The sequence below is a fragment of the Oryzias latipes genome, chromosome 14 (assembly GCF_002234675.1).
Source record: "Oryzias latipes chromosome 14, ASM223467v1".
NCBI classification, from domain to species: Eukaryota; Metazoa; Chordata; class Actinopteri; order Beloniformes; family Adrianichthyidae; genus Oryzias; species Oryzias latipes.
Window position 1 is genome coordinate 6,922,265 of NC_019872.2, and position 24,945 is coordinate 6,947,209.

The 24,945-nt window shown below is 37.6% G+C and overlaps 1 protein-coding gene across 6 annotated transcripts in view; it reads right to left on the bottom strand.

The window, feature by feature from the left end:
* The window catches only part of nr3c1 (nuclear receptor subfamily 3 group C member 1), a 53,593-nt gene that overhangs the window by 16,867 nt on the left and 11,781 nt on the right, over positions 1-24,945 (bottom strand). For 5 of the 6 annotated variants that reach the window (XR_002874560.1, XM_023962107.1, XM_023962104.1 and 2 more), the window contains 2 exon segments: positions 3,411-3,580; positions 818-844 (listed from right to left, as the gene is read on the bottom strand). Coding sequence is in view for 5 of the 6 variants with exons in the window: in XM_023962107.1 (XP_023817875.1) it covers positions 818-844; positions 3,411-3,580 (197 nt within the window). In the remaining variant the exon portion in view is untranslated. 6 annotated transcript variants of the gene reach the window in all.

Consider the following 24,945-nt stretch of genomic DNA (forward strand, 5'->3'; position numbering starts at 1 on the left):
ATTAATTATGACGTATTTGTTAGTTTTGTGGCCTCTCGGGGAATAGTTCTCATCGTAACCCATTAAATTACAGACGATCCAAAAAAAATGAACGTCTCTTCCCGAACTTTAAAAACCAGTGAAACTATGCCATTCACTGGAAACACCGGGTTTTCAGAAGGGTGTTGTGTCTGAATTTCTGTGGGAAACAGATTCAAATTGCTCTTTGAGTGGTAAAGGTTGCCAACCCCTGGACTAGTTCAAAAAAAAAAAAGTGTTAATGACATTAAAAATACAGCAGTAGAGGAGATGTGAGATTTTAAAGTAATGATTGTTAGGCAGCAAACGAAGTAATCAAATTTTGCCAAACTAAAAGCTAGGAACATCATGGGTCATCAATCCCCATTTAGATTTTCTTTTCTTTAAACAGAAAAACGGGACTCCAGATTAAGGAACAAAAACTGAAATTAGCTAAAAAAAAACAGATTACTTGAAAAACAATTAAAATGTTGACATGAGATCTCAATGGCCAATGTAAGCCATATGCAAAAGAAAAGCTATCATTTTTGTATCTAATACTGGGGAAGAGAATGAGGAGTGACATTCCAAGCAGAAACTGAAGAGGATAATAATCATTCACAAGCAATTGGTGCAGATTTCAATGACAGAGTCAAGCATGCATTAGAAATAGTTGACAGAAGAGGTTTTGACCGTGTCCAGACAGAATAGTCAAGTGTCCAGTAACTACAGTGACACGAGCAAATTAAGAAGTGACAGTAATTCTATCATTAAAAAAATATCAACATTTACTACTATTATTAAAAGTGCATTTTATTACCATCTGTGTTTTGTCGTGCTCTCCATCCTTCACCATAGAGTCAACGAGCAGAGAGCAGGGCAGGGTGGAGGGGAGAAAAACAAAAAAAAACATGACTTTAGCGGAGCAGCTCTGTGAAACAAAAAGGTAAACCTCAACTTCAGTGTCTGGTGTTTACACCAGAACATAAAAGAAAGAAGATTGTGTCGCAGATAATCACGCAGCTGTGCAAATCCTATTTTCAATTAGGGGGTTGTTCATCTAACATTCAAGTAATTTTGGGATCCATATTGATTTATTTTCTAGGTGTAGCAATAAAATGTGTCTTTACAGAAACATTTTACTTTGGTTATTTCTGGCCTTTGGCTAATTTGCTTTGTAGTTTTAACATCATCCTTTTTTTTTCTCTGTATGAAATACTTAATTATTGGTGAAATGTTTGTAGAAAGCTTGAGATTTTAGTCAGCAATAAAAAGTCCCAAGACCCCATTCCAGAAAACAATGCCCAAGAAGAAACTGATGTCAATAATGAGGCAAACTTCTGATTATCACAATATTTGTTTTGCAAAGACAGGAACTTGCTTCTCATCGTCTGCTGGTACAAACACATGGCGGAGTAACAGCTGTTTTATTTGTTGGGCGTTCCAAGCTCCTTTAGTCTTCTTCTCTGAATACACAAGAAAGACGTGAACCCCAAGAATTTGAATTAGGAGCAGCTCCTGTCACATGTAGCCTCCTGCAGACTTCTGGAGTGACACAAAGGAACCAGACTGAGTTCAGCAGTGAACATACATGTCCTCCTTTGGAGTCAATGAGTTACAACATTACAAACAATCCCAGCAGTGCCATGAGTGTACTGTAAAGCCGTTTAATGTCAGAGCTTTCAAAGATTAAAGGCCGCTGTGAAATTGTTATTCAGTCCATTCTTTACTGAAATCTTCAGAAAGACGTGAGTCGCTGCACTTCAAAGACAGCACTTTGATTGCTGCTTAAAGCGTTGTGCATTTCCCCAAAGGTTATAGCTCACAGAAAACTCCACATGGCTAGCAAAAATTATTTCAAATTAAAACATTAACATTTTTAAATCTTAATTTAGTTCTATGCAGGAAAAAAGGCTTCCTTTACGAACGACACTGGCAACAAAAAAAATTAAAAGACTATGAAAGATAATGTCCTGTCTCATTGTTAACACTTACATAATCTAAGATACAAATATGACATAAAACAAAATAAATTAAGTATACAACTTGTTGATCTTCTATTAGCAAAACAATGTTGAGTATCTGTCACATGGTAAAGTAATGTTCTGCAACGGCACCAGTGCAAATAATTGGGGCTTATTGTTGACCCAAGTCTTTAGGAACAACTATGAAATCCCTCTTTAACCTCCTAAGCTAGTGAGCTAGTATTTGAGTTAGCCCTCTATATACGTAGTCACAGGGCCCCAGCTAAGTAGAATTTTCTTCTGTGGTAATATATCCTAAAATGTGACGACCACACATGTGGATGCCAGGTCTTAAAAAATAACGTTACAAGTGAATTAAAGGCTTGCAGAAAGACAGGAAACAGAAAAAAAGGAAGCTTGAACAAGACAGAGAGCAAGAACTTGACAACACTACTCTGTGTTTTTTTAGGCACATAAATATTATCAAGATTTGAAACTATTTTGACTTTGATTGCATAAATTGTTAGTTTGAGTTCACTGGACTTCAGTTTATTCTGTTCACTTCAACAGCCTTTCAGAAAAACAGTTGCTCACTGCAACAGAACGACAGCTGGCAGAATTTTGAGCTGCAAGTTTTGATGCCAATTAAAGTCGCCAGTGAATTATCTGATTTGAGTAAATACAAATAAGAAGGGCTGGGTGGCCAGAGGGGGGTGGGGATTGGACTAATTTTGGTGCAATTATCAAAACTTAAATTGAAGCAGATGAAAACAACAAAAAACATATTTTCTACTACATTTTGACATGGTGTTTGGTGAAATAATTTCTCTGTGCAGGGGAGCAGAAACATAACCGGGTTTTACTGCAAAAGGGATCAGCTGAATTTAATGAGAAGAAAGGAAAAATTGTAATTGTGTTAAGGTCTTATCACAAAGACAAATCTGCAATTTTTAGCTGCATCGTAAAAAGTCTTTATTGGAATTATATATATATATTTACAGTCAGGACCATAAATATTTGGACAGAGACACATTCTTTCTCATTTTGAAGCGATTGTGTTTAAAAAAAATGCTTTAGTTTTTCACATTTTTATGCAATCTTTTTGTTCAACCCATGGAATAAAAGCTGAAAGTCTGCATTTCAATGGCATCTGAGGTGTTTTATCTAAAATTCACTGCAGTAAAGTACAGAAACTAAATTAGAATAAATGTGTCTCTGTCCAAATATTTGGTGTCCTGACTGTATAAAACATTTGCTCTAAAATTAAACTTATATTAAAATAATAAGCTTTTTAAGTAGGTGCAAATCTGATTTATCGATGTTCTAATATACCTGGGCTACCGAGTGTTTTCCCAGCCACCAAACCAGCTATCATTAACTGGAATGTTCCATAGAAATTGCAGTGTTTAGAAAACTATGCATACAGCTTGGCAGATGTGTGGGACCAACCTTCGACTGCCCTCTTGAAGAACACCTTGCAGCTGCCGCAGGTTACAACCCCATAGTGGCATCCTGAAGCCTCGTCAGAGCACACCAAACAGATCTTGTGAGTCTGCCCACTTGGCTTGGAGTGACCAGACGACACCCCACCCCCGGACTCTGCTGTTCTGGATGATGAACTGAAACATTCAAAACAAAAGAAAGGTTTAGATACTTGCTCTGATTGAAGAGAATACAACCATACCATAGTCTATTTAGACACAAACAGCCTTTTAAGGCATTTATTTGAAAAGAAAGTAGAAGCAAATTAATGGCAGAGAACAAGTTATTCTATAAAATAGCAGTAGTATAAAAAGTCAAAATGTTTTTTTCTTCTTCAAAATACATATTGACAAAATGTCGTCTTTAATTGTCTTATTGTCAAAAAAAAAAGAGTTTCAGTTAATGTGTCACTATTTTCAAGAACTTCAATAACATCCGTAAATAAAAGAAAAACATTAATTGAAGCTCATCTCTGAAAAAAACTGCTTTGTGCAACACCTGAGCTCTGATTGTCACTGATTTTTCTTTTACTGTAACTTATCATGACTCCACTGTGAAAATAGACCATTGGCGGCTTCTGCAACCGTACAGCAGGTTAAGTGGCAGGTTAAGTGTTCCACTGATGGCTGTGAAACTGTAGTCAGGAATTTGACCACATCAAGAAGCCTTGATGTGTTCTTCTGTTTGTTTTTGCAGCATGCTGGTTAGCCTCAATACTGTTTTCAAACAACTCTGACCTAGTTTGACAGTTCGTGGCGGCTCGGTCACGGGAAAGACAACACCTTCAGTAAACCTGAACAGACCCGAGCACAGCACGAAAGCGGGTCTTGGAAGACATCCAGAGAAAAGGTCTATTCATATACCAGCAGTGACATTATCATTCCCAAACATACCAAAATGCCAGGGAGAGCAATTAAAAATGCAATACCATGTTCTAATGTAGGTCCTCGGATCAAATGTCCAACATTGTGCAGTTGCAGAGAGACTGCAATACAGGAATGACAAATGTAAAAATGTAGATTTATGTCCTAAACCCAAGTTTCTATTTTTAGGGCAGTGCAGTATCTTCTATTAATGTACAATATTAATGTAAGCTGATGTGGTTTTGAAAACTGCTAACCATAAAACACAAGACTTTTTTGGTAAAATACTGCAGACCTTAGGTTTTACAGATGGTATTTTTCCTTATATACACATTCTTTGTAATAAATACCAAGACTTTTATGTATTTTCTTTGAAGACTGCACTGTTTATGTTGGCTAAACATAACCAAAGGGCATCAGTGGAAATATATAAACATTCAGTTCTATAGATACATGTTAAAATACCAAACTTCTTTTAATGAAACTGAACCTCCAGTCAAATAGTAGTTCAACAGGATGGAACAAAAATAAAAAACAACAACCAAGTCTTAACCTCATACCTCCACTATTGTGTGACTAGCACATAAATGGCACAATGTGGTTAATTCTGAAACTATTTAAACCTAAACTGTCATTACGCTGTATTAGAGGAACATCAAGCCTCTCCTTAAGGTAGTAATCACAACCACTCAACACTATGGCTTCTAAAGAGTTCCGAGCAATTACAATATGGAGGTAGTGGATCTTGATAATCCTAAATCTCTATATTCCGTTGTTTAGAAGGTGATAACTTAGATAAATTGAAAGACAGCTTAACTCCGTCTCCAAATGACAGCGGGTTTTGATTGCTGTTAAAAATAAAACACCATAAGCCGCCCTATTCCCAACAACCCTACACCGTAAATTACACTTGCCCAGAAAGCATAGTAACTGTAACTGCTCTGATGGTAGCGTTGCAATGTTTGCTATGCATTGGTGGCACCTCTGCTCCAGATCCGTTACCACTTAGGTTGTTAGATTGAGGTTGACCCACTGGTTCTATCACTATGTAGCGTTTGAACTTAATGAAGTGATGAATCAACCAATCATCATCACATAACCTAATAGCCCCATAATGGCTGCCAAGATGGTAACCTTTGAATTTGTTTAACAAAAGTTGAAATGACCATTCTGGATCAAACTCTAGTATTAGTTTTATATTAACACCAATCACTGCTATGGTGGGATCTCAAAGTTCAAAGACTAGCAAATATTTAATTAAATTAGCTGCCAAGAGTTGGATTTCCACAATGTTTCAAGCACATTATATTTATCTCTCAATAAATAATGTAAAGCATTTTGTTTTCTCTTTTTGGAAAAAATGGTGAAACTTCAAATTTTATTCTCAACACTCCATGTGTTTTTTACAGTTAATTTCAGTGAAAATTTACCAAAAAATATTTGTACAAACTTGCCAGAAATTCTGTCTTCAGCTGACTAAAACCAATTGGAAAATGAGAATTATTCCAAGTTGTTCTGCTTAAAAAAGGCAAGTCCTTCATTCTTTTAAACTTTTCTTCAGGCCATCTTTATTGCTGGGTTTAAAATCAAAACAATGGTGTAGATTTTTCTAGGTTCAATTCTATGTTTTTTTGGTTCTGTAAACATAAACCACAGTGTGCCGACTTTAAAAACTTTAAAGTCCAAAATTTCCCTTGCAGACACCTGGTTTGGGTCTTAGAGTCATATTTAGAGTCATAACTGTAAACAGTCTGTTAGATGGCAGGTATGATAGGCTAACTGTATTGCTGGAGCAGAAAAATTGGTTTTGAGGATATTTATCCCTATTTGGTTACATCATGTTCATCATCTAAAAAATGGCTGAACTCAATCAGTGAACCAAGAAATTTGAAAAGACACAAAAATAAAAACTTGGGCACAAGTCTCGTTTCACTGCTAGGAGATCAAGTCGGGCTCTCTGCCATTTATCACAGATTTGAGTCTCATTGAAAGTGCCTCCACATTAGGCCAGAATGTTACAAACATGCAAATGTACAGTTATCATGCGTCACACATGGTGGAAAAAAATTATACAAGGACTAACTTACAATAATTATCCATCCATGAAAAAAAAAAAAACGAAACTTAAATAGGTCTGCTTCAAAGCGTTTATACTATGGGTTTAACAATCGATTAATCAATTTATATCCCTGCATGCAACCAATGAAATTACATTATACCATTCCAGGTGAACACTCTATTCTGATTGGCTACTGGGTGTGCATTAAAAAGTGATTTAGCACAGGATAACTGCACGGTGAAAAAATAAGTCCCGTTTACCTAGCCTAAATGTTTTGTATCACTGCGCCGGCTTCTTTATAACAACCTTTTGCTTCATCATCTGGACAAAAACAAGCGGTAAGAGGTGAACTTTCTCTCTGAACTGATGCTTTATTCAAGCCATCGAGACGATCAGCATATATATATCCCTTTATATCGCCAAATCTTGACTGCAGAGGTAGAGCGGCGCGACGCAGACTATTTGTTACGCCACGCCGCACCACGTAACAAATTGTCCGCTTTTGGTAAGAAAAGCGATCAAAATCAGAAAAAAAACAAGAACTAAGGACTAAAAACTGGTTAATATTTATTTCTTTAGTAAGTGACCATGGTATAAGCAGGTTAATGGCCTTCGAAGTGCCCATTATCACTTTCGCGTCAGACGGTTCAGGCGTTAAAAAGTGATAATGCATACTTCATTGGCCATTAACCCTTACCTATACCATAATGAAATCATTTCAAATGAAATAAATTGATAATGTTAATTTTGGAAAATCCCTTTTGGATTGAGGCGCGGTAGGTTTATTTTACAACGTAGAAATGATCCATAAGATCACAGCGGACAACAAACGGGATGCAACAAAACATGATCAAGCCATCATTCCAGTCCAATGTGTGGAAACACTTTGAATTTTGCAAAGGCATGTGACCATACTGTGGGGTTTCATGTTCTAATAAATGTTCCGTTTGTGTTGGTTTTATGTGGAAAAACAACAGTGGTCTGAACTTTATAAAACTAAAATGTCAATAGATTTGCCTTTAATTCTTTTTTACTTGTTTGCTTGTACACATATTTAATTTACACTTTATTATATTGCAAGAAATCCAATGAATGTGGAAAACTCCCCTTCACTGTTCAGTACCCAGCTATTTATCTGAGTCACACTGGTGGAGGTTTTGCCTAAAGATGTCCTGGAGCATTTTAGGTCAATGAATCAGGGTCATTCAAATGAACCAATATCGACTATGAATAGGATCACCGACCACAAATAATGATATGAATCGAATCGTTAAAATGAATCCTTACACCCCCAGTGTTTAATGCAATAATTCAGACAATTTTTTTTAGTTGCACGTTAAAAGAACAACTACAAAAGAGATTTGTTTCATAAGAAAAAACTACTAGAACAGGAAAGATTAATGTTCAAGCATTTATGTAGAAAATACACTTTTACTCAGGGGGGGGGGGGGGGGGGGGGGGCACTATAAACCATCCAGTGATAAAGCAGAGACTGAGCTTGATTGTGCCTCTTTCCCTTTAGCATTGGAGTTTTAGCTCCAGTGTTGACATTCTTTAGACTAGCGTGACTCTTCAACCGTTTACACAATTAACATAGTTCCAGTGGTTTCTGAAGTGGAGAAAAGCAGCATTGCGCTGTGTTGCATATTTCTTTGCATCAGAATCAGCTGATTCAATTCATGTTGATCGCGTAAATAGTCAAAGAGTTACAATAGGTCAAAAAGCATGGGGGGAAGGTTCACTCAGTCCAGTTCTCATATCCAGTCAATGGCTTTTCTCATGCATGCGTGTTTCCTCCTGTCCAAAACCATGCTTTATAGGTTTATTGAAGATTCAAATTTTCCCCTTAGGTGTGAATTTAAGTGAGAGTTGTGTGCTTGTGTGGCCCTGCAACAAACTGGGTTGACTTCGGCAAACCCATGACCCCAAAAGGGATATAAGTGGGTTTAGAAAATGGATGGATGTCTCCTGAATATAACATTTTCATGGATTAAACATGTGAATTGTGCTTACAGAGAAAGGTTGTTGGGTGCATCCAGTATTTAGGCGCTACATGTATATATTCAAAAAAGGAACATAATATTTTGTTCACCTGTTTGACCACACCACTGACTTCACACTGCTGTTCTTTTGAATGTGTGGGGTTCTTCTGACAAAACTCCATATTAATTTTGCAATCTTTTTTTTATATATATTTTTGAAGAAGTGTTGTTTTCAAAATATTAAATCTATTGCATTACCAAAAGTAAATACGAAATTCAAAGATGGTATGTACTTGTACAAATTGGGGATTTTACTAAGACCCTAGAAGTGCATTTGTTTTAGAGAGGAGACATTTAGTTAGTTAGCCATGTGTTCTGCATTACATACGCTAGTGTCACATGGAGCAACAAGCTTGAATGGTTAAATTCTAACAAGACTAAATGCAAGTCATTTTGAAATTTGGGGTCTAAAAAATTAAATCCTTGCTAATTCAGTAAACAGAGCAACTTTTTGGTAAACATAGAAATTGTGGCCACTACAATACTTCAGCTACTTCACTTACAGTGACATCAATGGGTCTGACAAGAGGATAGTGTATCTACTATCCATTGATACAATTTCATTAAAGTCAAAAATCCAGATGGTAGCATAAGAAAACCCTAACAATTCTTCAATTACATATTTTAAATGGTCAAATTCCTCTTTGCAAATGTTAGTTTGGAATATAATAATTTTTTTAAGTTGATACTTACAGGGGTATTTGCATGGAAATATCTGCTTTCCATTTGAAAAATTTGGGAGGGGGGGGTGAGAACATAAAATAGAAACCACCCCACCGTGCCCCTTTTTTTTTAAGACGCGACAAAATGAAGGGTTAGACTGTTATCTCTAGATTAGTTTGGCAGAGTCCCATGCTCTCAATTCAAGAAGAGCAAGATCATCTTCATCTCGCATTCACAAGACTGAAGACGGATGAGGAGCAACACTACAGCCTATTTGTGTGATAAGTTGTATGATGTTTTAATGTGATTCATGAATACATTTCTGACCTGTTTTTAAAAATACAGTGAAGTGAGGACAGAGCAGTCATGGATAAGAAAGAAAAGGTAGAAAATCTCACTTGCAGTGCAAGGTAAGCATACATGAGTGGTAGGCTATAAATAATGTGTAAGGTAAAAGTGCAATCATATTCCAGAACTCAGACCAATGCAGTCATAAAAATCTGGCAAATGTCTATTTTATTATGCAATTCCACAGCTTTCCTGTACACTTCCTTCCATGTCTTTCCTTCATTCTCACTTCCCGTCTCCATCACATCCGCCTCTCTCAACAAATCTCCTGCTTCTTTTTTAATGCTCCTTCCCCCTTCTCTCTTCCTCTTCTTCTTCTTATCCTGCCTCATCTGCCAAGGTTATATAATATGTGTATCACTGCCACTGGAGCAGAAGCCTTCCAATCCCCGCCCTCACTTAGCCTTTTGGCCAATCCTGTGTCACCCTGGCAGGGACTATGGAAGTAGTCAGGCGAGTCATGGGATTATCCAACTCACCTGGCCAGAGATGAGCCTATGTGTGTTGCTAATGGGAGGAATGCGAGTTAGCGTGTTTGTACGTGTTGCTGCTGCAGAGAAGCACAGTCATAGAACAGTCTTTTACAAGACAACTGCAATGCGTGGTAACTTCTTTTTTCTTCTTATCTTTTCTGCTTCCTAAACACTCCTATCACCCACCCACCCACCAATCCTTATAATTGAGTGACTACATCTCCTACGCCTGCTGTCTCCTCCAAACGTCAGTAGCTTCAGTTTTTCACAAAAGCAAAAGAGGAAAAAAAACCTTTTAGCAAGAATGTCTTTGTAGAAAAAAAAACATTCTTGGATTCCTACAGTGATGCAAAAGGAATAAAGTTAAAAAATAACATATGTGCACATTGTGCTGCGATTAAAAGTGTCCTTTTATAAGCAGCAAGCTGGTTTATTTTAAGCCTGTGTGGTAAACAAAAGACAGAGTGGGCTGAATGAGGACAGAAAGACTGTACAAGAGGCACTTCCTCTTCAACATTCTGTGACGGTTGAGGTTTTCACCCTACCCCTCCTCGATCCCAGCAAGGAAGCAATAATGACCACTCAATACCAACTTCCACTGTGACTGGTTGATCTTTACACATTCCATTTTAAAATGATCTTTGTGTAAAACAACTGTATAATTAAAACCTGCTTTGACAGAATCAGGTCTGAACACAGCTATTTCCACAAACAGAGACAAGAGCATGTCTCAACAATGAACTGTAAAAATGCATCAACAGCATAAAGTTACAGTTACAGTGCATATTTGCCAGTTAAATGTGCATTTACACCAGCTTATGAGGAAGAAAGAAACACACAAAAGCACACACTTTCTGTTGTAAGAGTTGTCTTATAATCATCATGCAAGCAAGAACTGAAAAAATGAAACTTCAATAGTGTGTCATGGCCTGAGAGTTACAGTGGAACTTATGTTTGTTTGGGTTCGTGGAAGGATGATCACAGACTAGTATGGATATACAGAAGCCTAATTGTCGATTTTCTGGTAAAAAGAGCAGAGCTTTACAAACTGATTTAAAGAAGAATGTGAAACTAGATAAAGGTGTTCAAAAGCTTCTTTGATCAAAAGTTGGGACTTAAAATGTTTTATGTAATATTTCACTTGTTTATTAAAAAAGAAAAAAAACATGATTACAGAAGAAAAAGGTTTTCTCGTTTTGCAGCTCTGATGTATGAGACTGCTCCAAATAAAAAGCAGTTAAAAGTAGTTCAACAAAACTCCTACTGTTCCAGTCTTCGAAGGGTACCGGTTGGGTTAGATGAGGTCACATGTCAAATCCCTGGGGTGAAGTTATGCTGTATTGGAATGTGAAGCTTTACAGGAAACTAGGCCACACGCTTCAGTCTACAGGGAGCACAAGTTTAGGTCTGTGAAACCAACTACGAAGCTTGGGAAATACAAGTAAAAGCCTTTTGTCGTTTTTAGCCAAAACACATTTCCTGCATTTTAGAGCCAGTCAACAGTAGGGGTACACAATAGCAGAGGTGTAACGATACATGTAGTTGGACTGTATCGGTACGGTAGTTTCTGTTTGGTTCACTTCTGTACCGTTTCGGTACATTTTTCTTTTTTCCCCCGCATATATGCATTGTAACGACCAAGCTGCTTTGTCACTCGTAGCGGGGAAACGAGAGCCGAGCTGCTAATTAACTAGCTGCGTTGACTGTCCTTGTCCCAAACTCTACACACCCTCTAACAGTCTCAGAGAGAAAGAGAAATAGATTGCTCCTTCTCCTTTCTCGCATTAAAACCCATTTATTATGAACACACACGAACAGCGTAACAACATGAAGGTCACTTTCTTTTCATAGCTCTCTCAGTGATGGTGAAGAATTCAACACACAAGATTTCACACTTCCCATGAGTCTTAGTGGCTATAGGCGGGGCTAACCCCCAGGTTGCCACGACCTGGAGGCGGAAAGAGAGTTTCCTCAGAGACGCTATTAGGTGACGAGCAGTAAGCATGTCAACAAATGGCTAATGCAGACGCGAGGCTAGGAATGGGTTCTCCCCCATCTCCTTACGCTCACCTGTGTGGGAACACTTCGGCTTTGTTGTTAGCATCCATGAAGGAAAAAGACAATTGGTCAAGTCGAATGCCATGTGTTGACATTGTTACACAAAGATAGCGTACGCCACAGGTAACACATCCAATCTGTTAACGCACTTAAAACAGCATCACCTGACTGTAACTATCGGATCTACAAGAAAAGAAATGTGCATGATTTGATTTTTGTGCAAGTTAAAAATTTTTTTTTTTTCAGGTCAGTGATTAGTATCCAAAGTTTTTGGTTCCTGGCAGCTAATCGTTTTTCTTGTTGTATTAAGCAGATCACCCACATAGGTCAATTTTATGCATTGTTATGTAAAACCAATAAATGCATTTTGTAAGTAATTTCTTTCTGCCTTAGTTTTTCGTACCGAAAATAGATAGATAAAAAATGTATTAATCTCCCAAGAAAGAAATTCAGGTGTACGGCAGCAAACACACACAATAAATAACAATAAAACAATAGTTCATAAAATAGCAGTACATATCAGGCAGATTTGTTAAACAGCAGTACTGAACCAAAATTTACCGAACCGAGCCCTCTGAAATTCTGAACCTAACCGAATTGAGATGTTAGCGCATCGTTACACCCCTAGTCAATGGAGAAACAGAAGAAAAACCTCTTAACTGGATTTGTCTCTAAATGTAAGTACCAAAAAAGGATGGTTAATATTCTGAAAACATGAACTATAGCTTTATAAAAAAAGTACTTAGGGAATGACACATGCATTTAAAACAAGTTCTAGTTTTCTATGATCTTAGCAATATTATTTAGGCTGGTTTTACCCATATATTTTGCTTTTTATAAAAGTGTAACTGAAACTTATAGTATAGTATAGCAACCTTCATTAAACACATTTATTGTCATTGTGTGTTACATAAATGCGACAGCTAAATCCAAGAGTGAATGTTTCTTTTATGGTTTGACTGAAGGCTTCATACTTTGGGATACAAATTGCTTAGAACAGTTTATTTTATAAACAAAATCTAATAATAGAAAATGAAAAGAATTAAGGTATCATTTTAATGTCCAAGCAATAAAGCCTGTCCACCTCAAGAGCATCTGTGTGTCTGTGTGTGTGTGTGCGAAGAGAACCTTGAATTTCTCCCTGCAGATTCGATTTGCTGCTGGCACATTGTGTGTCTTAAATCAGATAGATGGCCAGGCCCTCAGGGTGCACAGCACCCATTTCCCCTGGTTCTCTTATGTAATTAGCTTTTGTTTGAGACTTTAATGCCTTAGCCCTCACAAATTATCCAGAAAAAAGGCCTCTCCTTCCTCTCTCCCCTCTCTCCATATCGACATGACTGAATAGAACATTTTTTTATTTCAGCAATCCACAGTTAATTACCTATAATGGCAATATTGTCACCATTACTTTCATCACTGCAATCATTTATCAAAATTACAACATTCAGATTGTTCACCTTCCATTTAGTTGCAATGATGCAGCAGAACGGAAATGCAGCTCTCAGGGTAGTTACATAGCCGTGAGCTTACCACAACAAAATAAGTATTTATCAGGCCCATAAGCATAAATCACTATGACGTCAACATCCAAATCCAGGAGAAAACTGCAATTGCAGTCTCCTGCTTAAGGGGAAAAAAAAGGAAAAATGTGAGAAATGATGAAGCTAAACACAAAATGCCGAGTTAGTATAAAACTGACGTAAAAGATGTCAGATAAGGTTGAGAAAGACACCCATTTGGTGGTGGTGGAAGTTTGAGATTACCATTTTGCATTTTTGACATTAAATAGTGTAATTTAACATAAAAGAACAGGTAAAGGCTAAAATATAGTTCATAAATATGGTAAGCTTAACAGATACTTTTGAGATATGTTACTAAGAAGGATAATACCAAGACTGACCAAAGCAAAATGGCAATAAATGCAATCTTCCTTGTGCATTGTGTGTTTAGGTGGGATTTGGATCATCAAGACTAGCCCACGGCGCTGCCAACCGGCAGAGAAATGGTGGTGGTGGTAGCGCTGTTTTCCTGATGGGACAAAAGGAAAACAGTGCAACCTTGCAAAGCAAAAGGGCAAAAGATTAACAAGGACGTGTGCAGCTGCTGCTGCAAAGAGCAGAAATGGGTGCATTTACATACGCCCACCACCTCTGTCTGCAAAACGTTTAATGGTATTACAGATGAATTGGGTTTAAATTAGGCAGTCAAAAGGTGATGGTATGAGTTCTTGGGCATAAGCGGGCAGCAACATCCAATTTAAAAGTAGAAATTGTTCAAATTTAACTACAAACTTGTATGTGTAAATATATATACCAGTACTTTGTTTTTTTTTTTAACTAGTGGGTTTTTCAGTTGCCTTCTTTTATTCTCTGCTGCTTATGACATATGCTAGACCAAAGCTTGCCCTTGGTGACCTTGCACAAATATACTGAGTGCTTTGGTGCAACATGATCATCCTGTCAAACTAGTTGCCCTGACAAACCCTTTGCAAAGATAATGACGGAGGTTTAACCAAAGTAGACAAACATGTTTGTTTCTTAGTAAATAGCACTATATGAATAAATAATGAATATAAGAAAATAGATAATGCCACCTGCTTGTACATTTTTTAAAACTGTAGATAAAACTAATACACACATTTATATTATATATAGATATACACACAGAATTCTGACAGTTAATGAAGAGAAATTTACGTGTTAAACTAAAGCATGTGATCCATGAGGCCAAAGCCTAAAAGGAGAAGTCAAACAAAAATGTAACTGCCACACATGGTGCAGGTTTTATTTGACCCATGAAGTGAGTTGTTGTTTCTTGTTTACAGTCATTCTAACTCTGAATCAAAAAAGAAAATAACCCCATTTGTCATTATCAAAGAATTGAACCAGGTTAAATTAATATTAAGGTTAAACACTGTTAGGCCAATCCAATCTGTAACACAAGACTCATCATTAGCCGAAATTTTTAACTACCGTATAAGAGTCAAAGAGCCACACCACGCACTGACCTGCCAATAATAATAATAATAATAATAATATTAATAATGGCTTAGATTTATCTGCACTTTTTCTTGGTGCTCAAAGCTCTCACATTGTGTCCATTATTCATTCACTCCTCATTCATACTTGGTGATGGTAGCTACTGATGTAGCCACAGCTGCCCTGGGACAGGCTGACAGAGGCGTGGCTGCCAGTTCACGCCTACGGCCCCTCAGACCATCACTGGGACAATCATAAACATTCACACACCAGTGGTGGTAAACTGGAGGCAGGGAGGGTGAAGTGTCTTGCCCAAGGACACAACGACAACTGGCTGGAGGGAGCGGGGATCGACCCCTTCGATCATTGGATGACACGCTCTACCTTCTGAGCCACTGCCGCCAAGACATACACACACAAACACGCAATTAAAGCCATATCATTTCCCATAACACACTCCCCTCCTTACAGTACAACAGCAAGTATTGCACTTGTGTTTATTTTAAGGAAAGTGCCCACCCTCAATACACACATCAAATGCAGCTTAGCCAGAGTTAACAGAGGTGACCCTGGAGGTCAGATACCCCCTCCACACACACACTCTCTCACTATCTGATTCTCTGCTCTGATACAAACAAGTACTCAGTGGCGTGCAGTGAGGTTGACGGCTGGTGAGGCACTGACTCCACTGAAGTCAGATTTATGATTATAAAAACTGAATATTTCACTATTTAACTGGTAATTCTTTATAACTCATCATTATTCCTCTTTCAATTACCTTTACACCAGCAAATACACAAACATCTGGACAGAGAATCCATCTGGTGTTTAAGTAATTCATATTCACAATAAACACATTAAATACATTACATTTCAGATGTGTGAAGCATAAATTTAATTTTGACCTTCAGTAAAAAACTGTTACTTTTCTAACTTATTTTTATTTTTTATTTTACAAACTAACAATTAACTATTTGCATAAATCTTCTGTATCTGAAATGAACAGCTGGGCTAAATTTCTATCAAACACGCCAGGTTCCCTTCTGCCATCGTCAGAGTCCGTCTCGTTGCCATGCAGCTCCTCATGAACGATGCCGGCTTTTCTGCACTTCGACAGAAGTGCAAGCAGACACGTCAGGTTAACCCAAGCTTCTACATTCTATTCACAAACTGTGACGTAAATCACCCGGTGCAGTAACCCAGTAAAAGGAGCAGAAGATGGACAACTTTTCATTGTAATCCGCCCGAAAGTTGCTACGGGACTGTAGTTCTCGCCTGGATGGAAAGATGGCCCCGTTTCATAAAACGAAAGCACCAAGACAGACCTCCTTGAAAATTTTCAGTTTTCATTTCCTCAGCAAGCATTACTGCCTTCAGTCAAGTCGGTCTCTGGCCACCTCTCTTTATTTCCGCGGAAACGCCGCTGCGTCATCTTGACTTGTCGGAGTGTGTTTTCCCGCTTCCTCCACTTGTGAACCATGGATTCATTTATCTTGAATTCTCTGCAGCTACTCAATTCCCATATTCCTCCATGTAGCTGATAACTTGCAGTTTGAAATGTGCTTCATAATCGTGTCTCTTTGCAGGCGGCATTTTCAGGGTTTCCAAAACGATGTTGTTCTGTATCATGCACACATCTGCACGTTTGTATTATTGGGGGGTGGGGGTGTCTCCTTTCATGTCCACACTACCCTCCTTACCGTACTCATGCTGTCCTCTCCTATGTCCTCTTTACCGAAGTAACGCAACAACACATTAGGTACACCGCACTATAGTTGTATGTTCGTGAAAATACGGTGTATAGAAAATATGGTAAGAGGCGAAGAGCCGCATTCTTATTGGCCAGGAGCCGCATGTTCGCCTCCTCTGGAGTTGTTTAAAGAATGTCAACAGTGGAGCCAAAGCTCTGGTGCTACAGGGTTAATTCTGCCAGCATCTAGTAGACTAAAGTTGGGATAGGTGGAACAATGCTGCATGGGTTAAAAAGATCGACAGCAACACCACACCACAGTTCAACGTTAAAGGAGATGCTACATCAACATGTGCATGAAGACTTTTGCTTGTCCCTGATCCCCTGGTGTTTTCTGCCAGCTGAAATTACTACTCAAATGAACTCATCACTCCCGAGGTCTTTTCATTTCCCCCCCATTTTAGAGCCTGCTGCTCGTTCCACCACATTATCTCTTAAGAAATGGTAAGTGTAGTCAGTCTTCACAGTTAGCGACAGAGCAAACTTAGTTATTTAACCTTTATTTAACCCTGGAAGGTCATTACGAATCTGTTCGCATCAACGGTTCCAAATCTTAGGAATAGGATCAGATCAGGTTTAAAAAAAAAACGAAAGAAAAGGAGGTGTGCCGATTCCTGAAAACTAAACAACACTTTTCAACATAACTAGATCACCACATAATGATTTCCAAGCAGCAGCTTTAACTTCTCTAAACCGTATGCTAGAGCCCTAAAACTATGAAACATCTGAGTCAGTGTTTGTCTACCACTTGAATGAACCCAGAGAGGGTGGAATGCTCTTCATCAGCCCGACCTAGAGCAGTGTAATTAAAAGCTTACCCAGATTACTCTAGCTATTGATCAAATCTCTGAAAATTCAAATTCACTCTGGTCTGCATTACTACAAATGTGAGTCAGATGTTCCCAAAAATCATCTGCCGCCAAGACAAAGCTTAACATTTATTACCTAAAACTTACAAAATAACTTCTGAAACGTTCAGGTTTGTTTAACAGAAACAAGATACACTCTGGATTTACTATACTGCAGTACTGTTGATGGAAAACAGACAGGGCTTCACTGCTGTAAACTTTGTATTCTGCCTAATGTGCTTCTTCTCTGGATTAGCATCATCTGCTCATCTGCTCTGTTTAAGATTACAAAACGTAGGCCTAATTACTATGTTTTTTGCAAAATTCCTGAAGGGCAAATAAAAGATCACACAAGGGTTTTGCCAATGTAGATCACGCAACTAGAACAACTTCACAAGACCCTTTTTCCTAAAAACATAAAGAGGGGTCACATCAAATCTGATATTTAACATTTTATTCAACCTAATACCATGTTGATACTAACTTAAGAAACGTCATTGGTTAGCCGGTAAAGGAAAACATGTTTTGTTATATACATGGTAATCAGTAATCCCTTAATACAAACAAATATTCAAATAATACATTTTAAATCCTAAGACTCAATCCTAAAACTGAAAGCACAGGTACAATATACTGTATCATGATAGGAACATTTAGTGCAATAAAACTTTCAAAGTAAATGATTTTCGCAGACAAGATGTTCTTAATGCTCCAAAAATTAAACAAACACATTTCGCTGAACATGTTCCTGGCTAAAATGCAGGAATAGAGAGCTGTAATGTTAAGCCTAATGTACTCTGACAAACACAATTTGCCATTTCGGTGCAAGAAGGAGACCGACAGACAGGAAAGAGCAATGAATCAGTGGGGAGATAGCACAAATGCTGAGAAGAGAGACGAAAATACTGAGAATGTTGGCAGTAATTAATATTTGAAGGCAGATTCCGAATAAAGAGGAGAAAAAAGGACGGGAGAAAGAACATTAAGCAAAGAAAAGGGGATAAATTCACATTCTGTTCAAATCTTTACATCATGGGGCGGCAGTGGATCAGGCTGTTGAGCGGGTCGGCCAGTGATCGAAGTGTCGACAGTTCAATTCCCTTTTGTCGCCGTGGGCAAGACACTTCACCCTCCACTGGTGTGTGAATGTGTATGAATGCCCCAGTGATGGTTAGAGGGCCCGTAGGCGCATACGGTCAGTCTGCCCCAGGGCAATTGAGGCTATATCAGTGGCTTACTATGACCAAGTATGAATGAGGAGTAAAAGAGTAATGGACACATTGTAAGCACTTTGTGCGTCTGGAAAAGCGCAGATAAATCCAATCCATTATTATGTTACATTTGAACATTTCTGAACTGTTTAACGATAGTGTTTTTTAATAGTGACACATGAAAATCGATAGTCAGATTTACTATACAGTAAAGGTTTTTTGTTTTGCAAAAACTTTTTTTTTTTGCATTAGTTTTCTGCTCTGCATTATCTAGCAGCTTTAGATTGCCTCAATAGGAAAATCCAAACTTAACTGTAATCAGCAAGTTAGGCTGCACAGTGGATTCATAACATTCAAACATGTGCTTCTCCAAATCTACAGAAACGTGATGCCAACTGAATGGTAACCAGCCAATATTTTGCATTTACTGCCATAACTGTTCATTTTTCCAACATCCACATGATACCCTTGCACGAAACTCTTGGTATAAACCAGCAACCCATCTTGTTTGGGCAGAATTTAATGTTTTGATTTAAATGTTATTAAAGATGTCCAAATATCGGCTTCCATATAGGATGTAAAAGTTATAAAACAAACAGATCACATTGAGCTTCAGCCAAAAATGAAACATGTAGTGTTTTCTGAAGTGCTACAGATTAAATGCAAACCCTAATGGTGTCTGAATAAAGATCCTGAAACTTATGCCGTAGTCACAACTGTCCTTGCAGGTGGATTCGTGCAAACCTGTAAGGGACACGTTAGCGGCCCACATGGAATTTTAAGATCGTAGACCGCTCCATTTGATCATAGAAAGAAAATATTTATATACATTTTTCTATGGGCATACCCCGAGCAACTGATCATAGCAAACACTTAAACATGTAGGAGTAAGATGGGATTCAGGCACGTGGTAAGGATATTTTCAACCCCCTCAAAACCTACAAGGAGCTGTTTAAGTACGTGCTAAAGCGTGCACCTCACTAACGACTAGTGTGGCGCAAAGACACCAACAGCATTACCCATACATCATAACTTTTTGCAACTAATATTATCCTTACGAATACTTCAAACTATAGCTACCAGGAGCAAGACAATGGTCCATTCCATTTTCATAACGTCCCTTGATGTGGCCGCACTAGACTCAAGGCAGGTGGAAAACACACCCAGACTCTCCTTAAAATGCAGCAGCTATTCTCTACAACCCTCCAAGGGCCTGGACAAGCCAATACATACTAAAATAAATAATTACAACAAATGAAGGACAGGTAAAACTGCAGCCATGAATTGTAAAAAAATATATATATAAAAGACATATGAAGATTACCTTTATGTTTTCACTGACATCTTCATTATTAATAAATGTTAGTTTGCATTGGCTGGTTTTAAATCCAAAGCCTCAGAAATAAAAAAATAATATAAGTACAACTTTGACAGGAAAAATGTTTTTTTCCGCAAAGCAATGGATATTCTCCAGAAGACGGATGCAAATCTATCAATATGACAGCTTGCTATGTACCAACTACCCACAAGCTGTCTGGTAGTTTTTGAAGAAAAACCACTCAATATTTTGCTACAGGAGAGGACTAACAGTATTTTTTCCCATTGACATTTCTGTTTGTTTCAACTGGTAACATTTCCTTTTACCCCAACATTTTAAGGAATGTAGAATCTATAGGCAGCAGACAGGAATGCTTTGGAAAATTCTAGAAAAGAGCACTTAGCAGCTTTGGAACAACGACACATTTTGAAAGGGTTGACAAACAGAGTAAAAAAAACCCATTATGAAACCATAACTTTCATGGTCTGATGAAACACAAAAACAAGGTCTAATAAAACTAACCCCTGTCTTTTTAAAGAAAGTAAACACTTGGTGCAAATGAAATGATAAAAAAGAAGCATAGAAAGTGATCTAACTATGCAGAGGAGAGGAGGAGAGAATGATAAAAAAAAGGAAGCAAATGTTGAAGTCATAGACAGACTTTGGCCTTTCTGAATATGAGGCCCATTTACAGTGGAGCTCCTTCTTTTTCAGCCTCGCCTGAACTTTTCTGGCTACAGTAGGAACAAGGAAAGGTTTTGTGTGTGAGACCAGAAATAAACTGGAAGGCGAAATGTATAAAAACAGTAAAACATACACTTTTAGATTTTCCAGGGCTTCTTTTTACATAATATATCAAGACAAAATGCACAAGTCCCAAACTGTGGTGGATTTGGCGACACACAAGCCTAAGCTTTTAGATGATTCATTTAAACCAACCATTCTTGTTACACCTCTTAAGAGTTTAACTTTGTTTTTATAGAAACAAAGCATTCGAGATTACCGCCAAAGGCTGGTTTTTTTTGTGCCCAAGGGTGGCTTGCCCAAGCCAAATACTTTCCACAAAAATGACAGAACTTTTTGTCTGTCAGCGGCAGATACAGTAACGCATTGAACATGACCAGGAGATGGGATTTCCCGTTTGAATCCCATGACTGGCTTCTGATGCCAGTTTAAATTTTCTACATCCATGCTGTGAAACTCTTTTTCATCATAATTTATCCAATCACCAAATCAAAAAACTTAACAACTAAAACACAAAAACAGCTAAATGTATATACAATCATTTCTCTTATTTTCAAAATGACACTGGTAACAAACAGCAAAATATCTACAATGATAAACCAATTTCAAAAGCGTTATAACTTGATGTACATTTGTTTGGAAACTGTTCAAAATTTGTAACTATTTTCAACAATTATGTTGTGCATGTCTTATCCTATATCTTCATTGACATTCACATAAAAAAAAAACGAAACTTAGCTAGAATCATCCAAAAACATTGCCCACCCGTAAAGCAACAGCATTATTTCTGTGGAAGCATAAACCTGTTGCTTTGGTGTAAATACAACTGAAGGAAAAAAAACTATTTTAACATAAAACAAACAGATCAACATCCTAGCAAAGAGCAGTTGCTTCAGTACAATTCCGTGAGGGTGCAAAACTCTCTGGAACAGATCACTTAGCACATAAAATAAAGATCCAAATCAGTAAGGAGAGAGTGTGTAAAAAGTTGCAATTGCAGTAAATGTCAAAAACTTAATTCACTGCAGGCAAGAACTGAACCTGTTTAACATGTTTGAAACGGGGTATGTGCGGCTCTTTTTCTCTCAAAACTCCTTTAAAGCTACAGCTACTTCTAAAAAACAAACCAAATGTAAACTCAGACCAAAAACTATTTGTCTGATGACAATTGGCTGTGTTGTGACAACTGTCAAGTCAACAAAACTGAAAATGCAGGCAAAAGAAGAAGAAAAACATGTAGGCAGCTTTCATAAGGTGTTCAACAAAATGGAAAACTTTAAAAATTGAAGAGAAACAAAAAGGAAGACCATTTGAAGTTATGAAAAGAGTGACTAAATAGGTGCTAATGTGGAACAGCAGTGATAGCAACTCTCCCATCTTCCTCCTCCAGGTCGGTCATGGCCTAAAACAACACCACAGACAGGGCCCTCCCCTCACTCAAGTCATATCACAACTCTAAACCTTAGCCTGAAAGGCTTGCTGTGCCTTTGTAGAGCCTTTCAATGGGGGAAAATCCTGGGAAAACATGTGGGGCAACAATTAGCACCGAGGGAAACGAAGTTGGGGGAAGGAAAGCGATTAACCCTGTTTTTGTTTTAAAGTTGCAATATAAAATGTCTACAAATAATGGATTCCTTATCAATCACACAAGCATTTTAAAAACCAACTATGTGATACAAGGTGGTGAAAAGATGTGAAAGGTCAGCGCAGATTCAACTGTATCAAGCAGATGTCTGAAGAGACAAACCTTGGATTTCACCTGCTAAGGCCTTGTAGAACATTTTGTTCTCAACACTCAAACTCAGAATAATTACACATATTTTTTTTCATCATAGGTATTCCTCAACTGAGAGATAAAATGGGGGGATCCAGAAAATCAGTCTGATTTTGAAAGAATTTCTTTGTAAATTACGGTGGGAAATACGTATTTAAATAAATTCTTTCAAGGTCATACAATGTGATTTTCTGGATTTTTTATTTTTTTGTCTCCCATAGTTGAGGAATACCCATGATAAAAAATACAGGTCTCTCTCATCTTTTTAAGTGGGAGAACTTTTACAATTAAATAATTTTTTGCTCCACTGTATGTATGGTGTCAAATTGTCCCAAAAATGCACCATTAGCTAAGCCCTAACCTGCATATAACCTTTTTCTTGCTCATTTAAGTTTTAATATAAACTTTTAACAGCAGCTCCATATCCATGTATTATAAATCAAGGAAAATAAAAAGACTTGTATGCCTCCACCACTGAAGTTAGTTTTTTTTTATAAGTAAAATGTTTTACAGGAGCCGAAATTTAATTTTTGTGTCACCAACAAAGTTGGCCAGTAGATTAAATTGAAAAAAATAAAAATCTACCGGCCAAAGATATTTTTAACTGGTGAAATTATTACCCTATTTTACACCATAAAGACTTACTTTAAAGCGACAACAATATGTTAAATGCAAATAGAGAGGAAGTCATGACATCATTAAAACATCAGAGAAAAACAACTTTGTTTCTTTCTTTTTTTTGGAAGAAACTAGGCCTGCACAATATACCGCAAATTTATCGTTATCGCAAAATCAAGCTGTGCAATATGTATACCGCAAAAGACGGCAAAAATCGCAATAAATGATTACCTTAAATGTGCTAAAACAAACTCATGGCAGCTTGAAATATTGAACAAATGAAATAAATCCCTTTATGCATTTAACCAATCAGAAGGACCCGTTTACGTTGTTGATCAATCAGATGAGCCCTTTTATGTTAGATGTTTGACTCCTACGTCAACAAGGGTCATTTGAAGTATAATGTTTAAACTGTTGCAGTGAAATGGAAATGATGTTTTTGTTTTTTTGGCTATTTGTTTATATACCGCAATTTATATCGTTATCGCAATATTAATTACCAATATCGCATATCGCGATATTTTGCGAGTTTTCCTCATATCGTGCAGCCCTAGAAGAAACCTTTGAAAGTAACTTCTTTATATTTCTAAATAAAGTCTTTGTTTTCTACTTTCGGAGGTTTCCACGCATTGATTTATTTTTTTTATTTTCTACCACAAATGAGTTGATTCTCTTTTTCTCTTTAAAACCCCTCTGCATCCCCCCACAAGCATCATTGCATCAGTGTCAGAGTGTATCCATTTTCCAACAACTCCGTTATCTCCAAATCAACATTTTTTACTAAACTTTTTGGTTGGTGCCAAGTCCAGCAGGTTTATCCTCCAGCCACATGTCCGGCTGCTAGAACAGAGGGAGGCAGAAGGGGTGTTTAGCTCGCATGCGCTTGTTTGCCCCGTAAACCGTAGAGGAGGAGCAATAAAGAAAAAGGGAAATTTACCAAAAGGAGAGCTAATAAACATGACTAATTTGATGGAAAGATTTACTCGCCACATGGCGAGTAAAAACATCTTTTACTCGACAAAGAGGATAAATTGCTCGCAACTGGCGAGTGGAGAGTGTTAATTTCGGACCCTGCTCACACCCCCTTAAAAATAGTAGATTGGCCTTAGCATTAGATTAACTATAAATAGAGGAGACCCAGACATGCTGGGCCTTCTATTTAAAAGATGACTGAACGGTGGTTGACAGACCAGCCATTATTTGCAGACAAGTAAGTGAATTCAACTAGCCAGGAGAGTACGGATCCATCTAATTAATGAAGGGCTGTCAAAGGTTTTAGAGGAAAACAAAATGTTTGTGCAACTATTATATTAATTTATCAAAGTACACCAAAATAAGCACTCTAATGGTATTTTTGTGTGTGAACCTTCTCTTTTGTTGGGTCTCTGCTTAAAAACTGATTTAATCTGGCAAAAATACTTAAAAAGAAAATACAATGACATCCAACCACTCCTCTATGTTGTATCACAAATGTGAAACACCAACAATCACCACTGACCAAATTGGCCACCATTCAGACATTTAAAATTCTGCTCACTTACATAGATAACCACTAGGGCTGAAACGATTCCTCGAGTTACTCGAGTTACTCGATTACAAAAATTCCTCGAGGCAAAACTCTGCAGCGAGCGAGGGGCGGGGGCTGGGACAGGCCTTTCGGCGGACCGCGAGGCTTCTTTAAGCATTGCAAAAATAACAAAAGCATTATTTTTACACGAAATATAAACAATGATAATGATCAAATATGTTTTC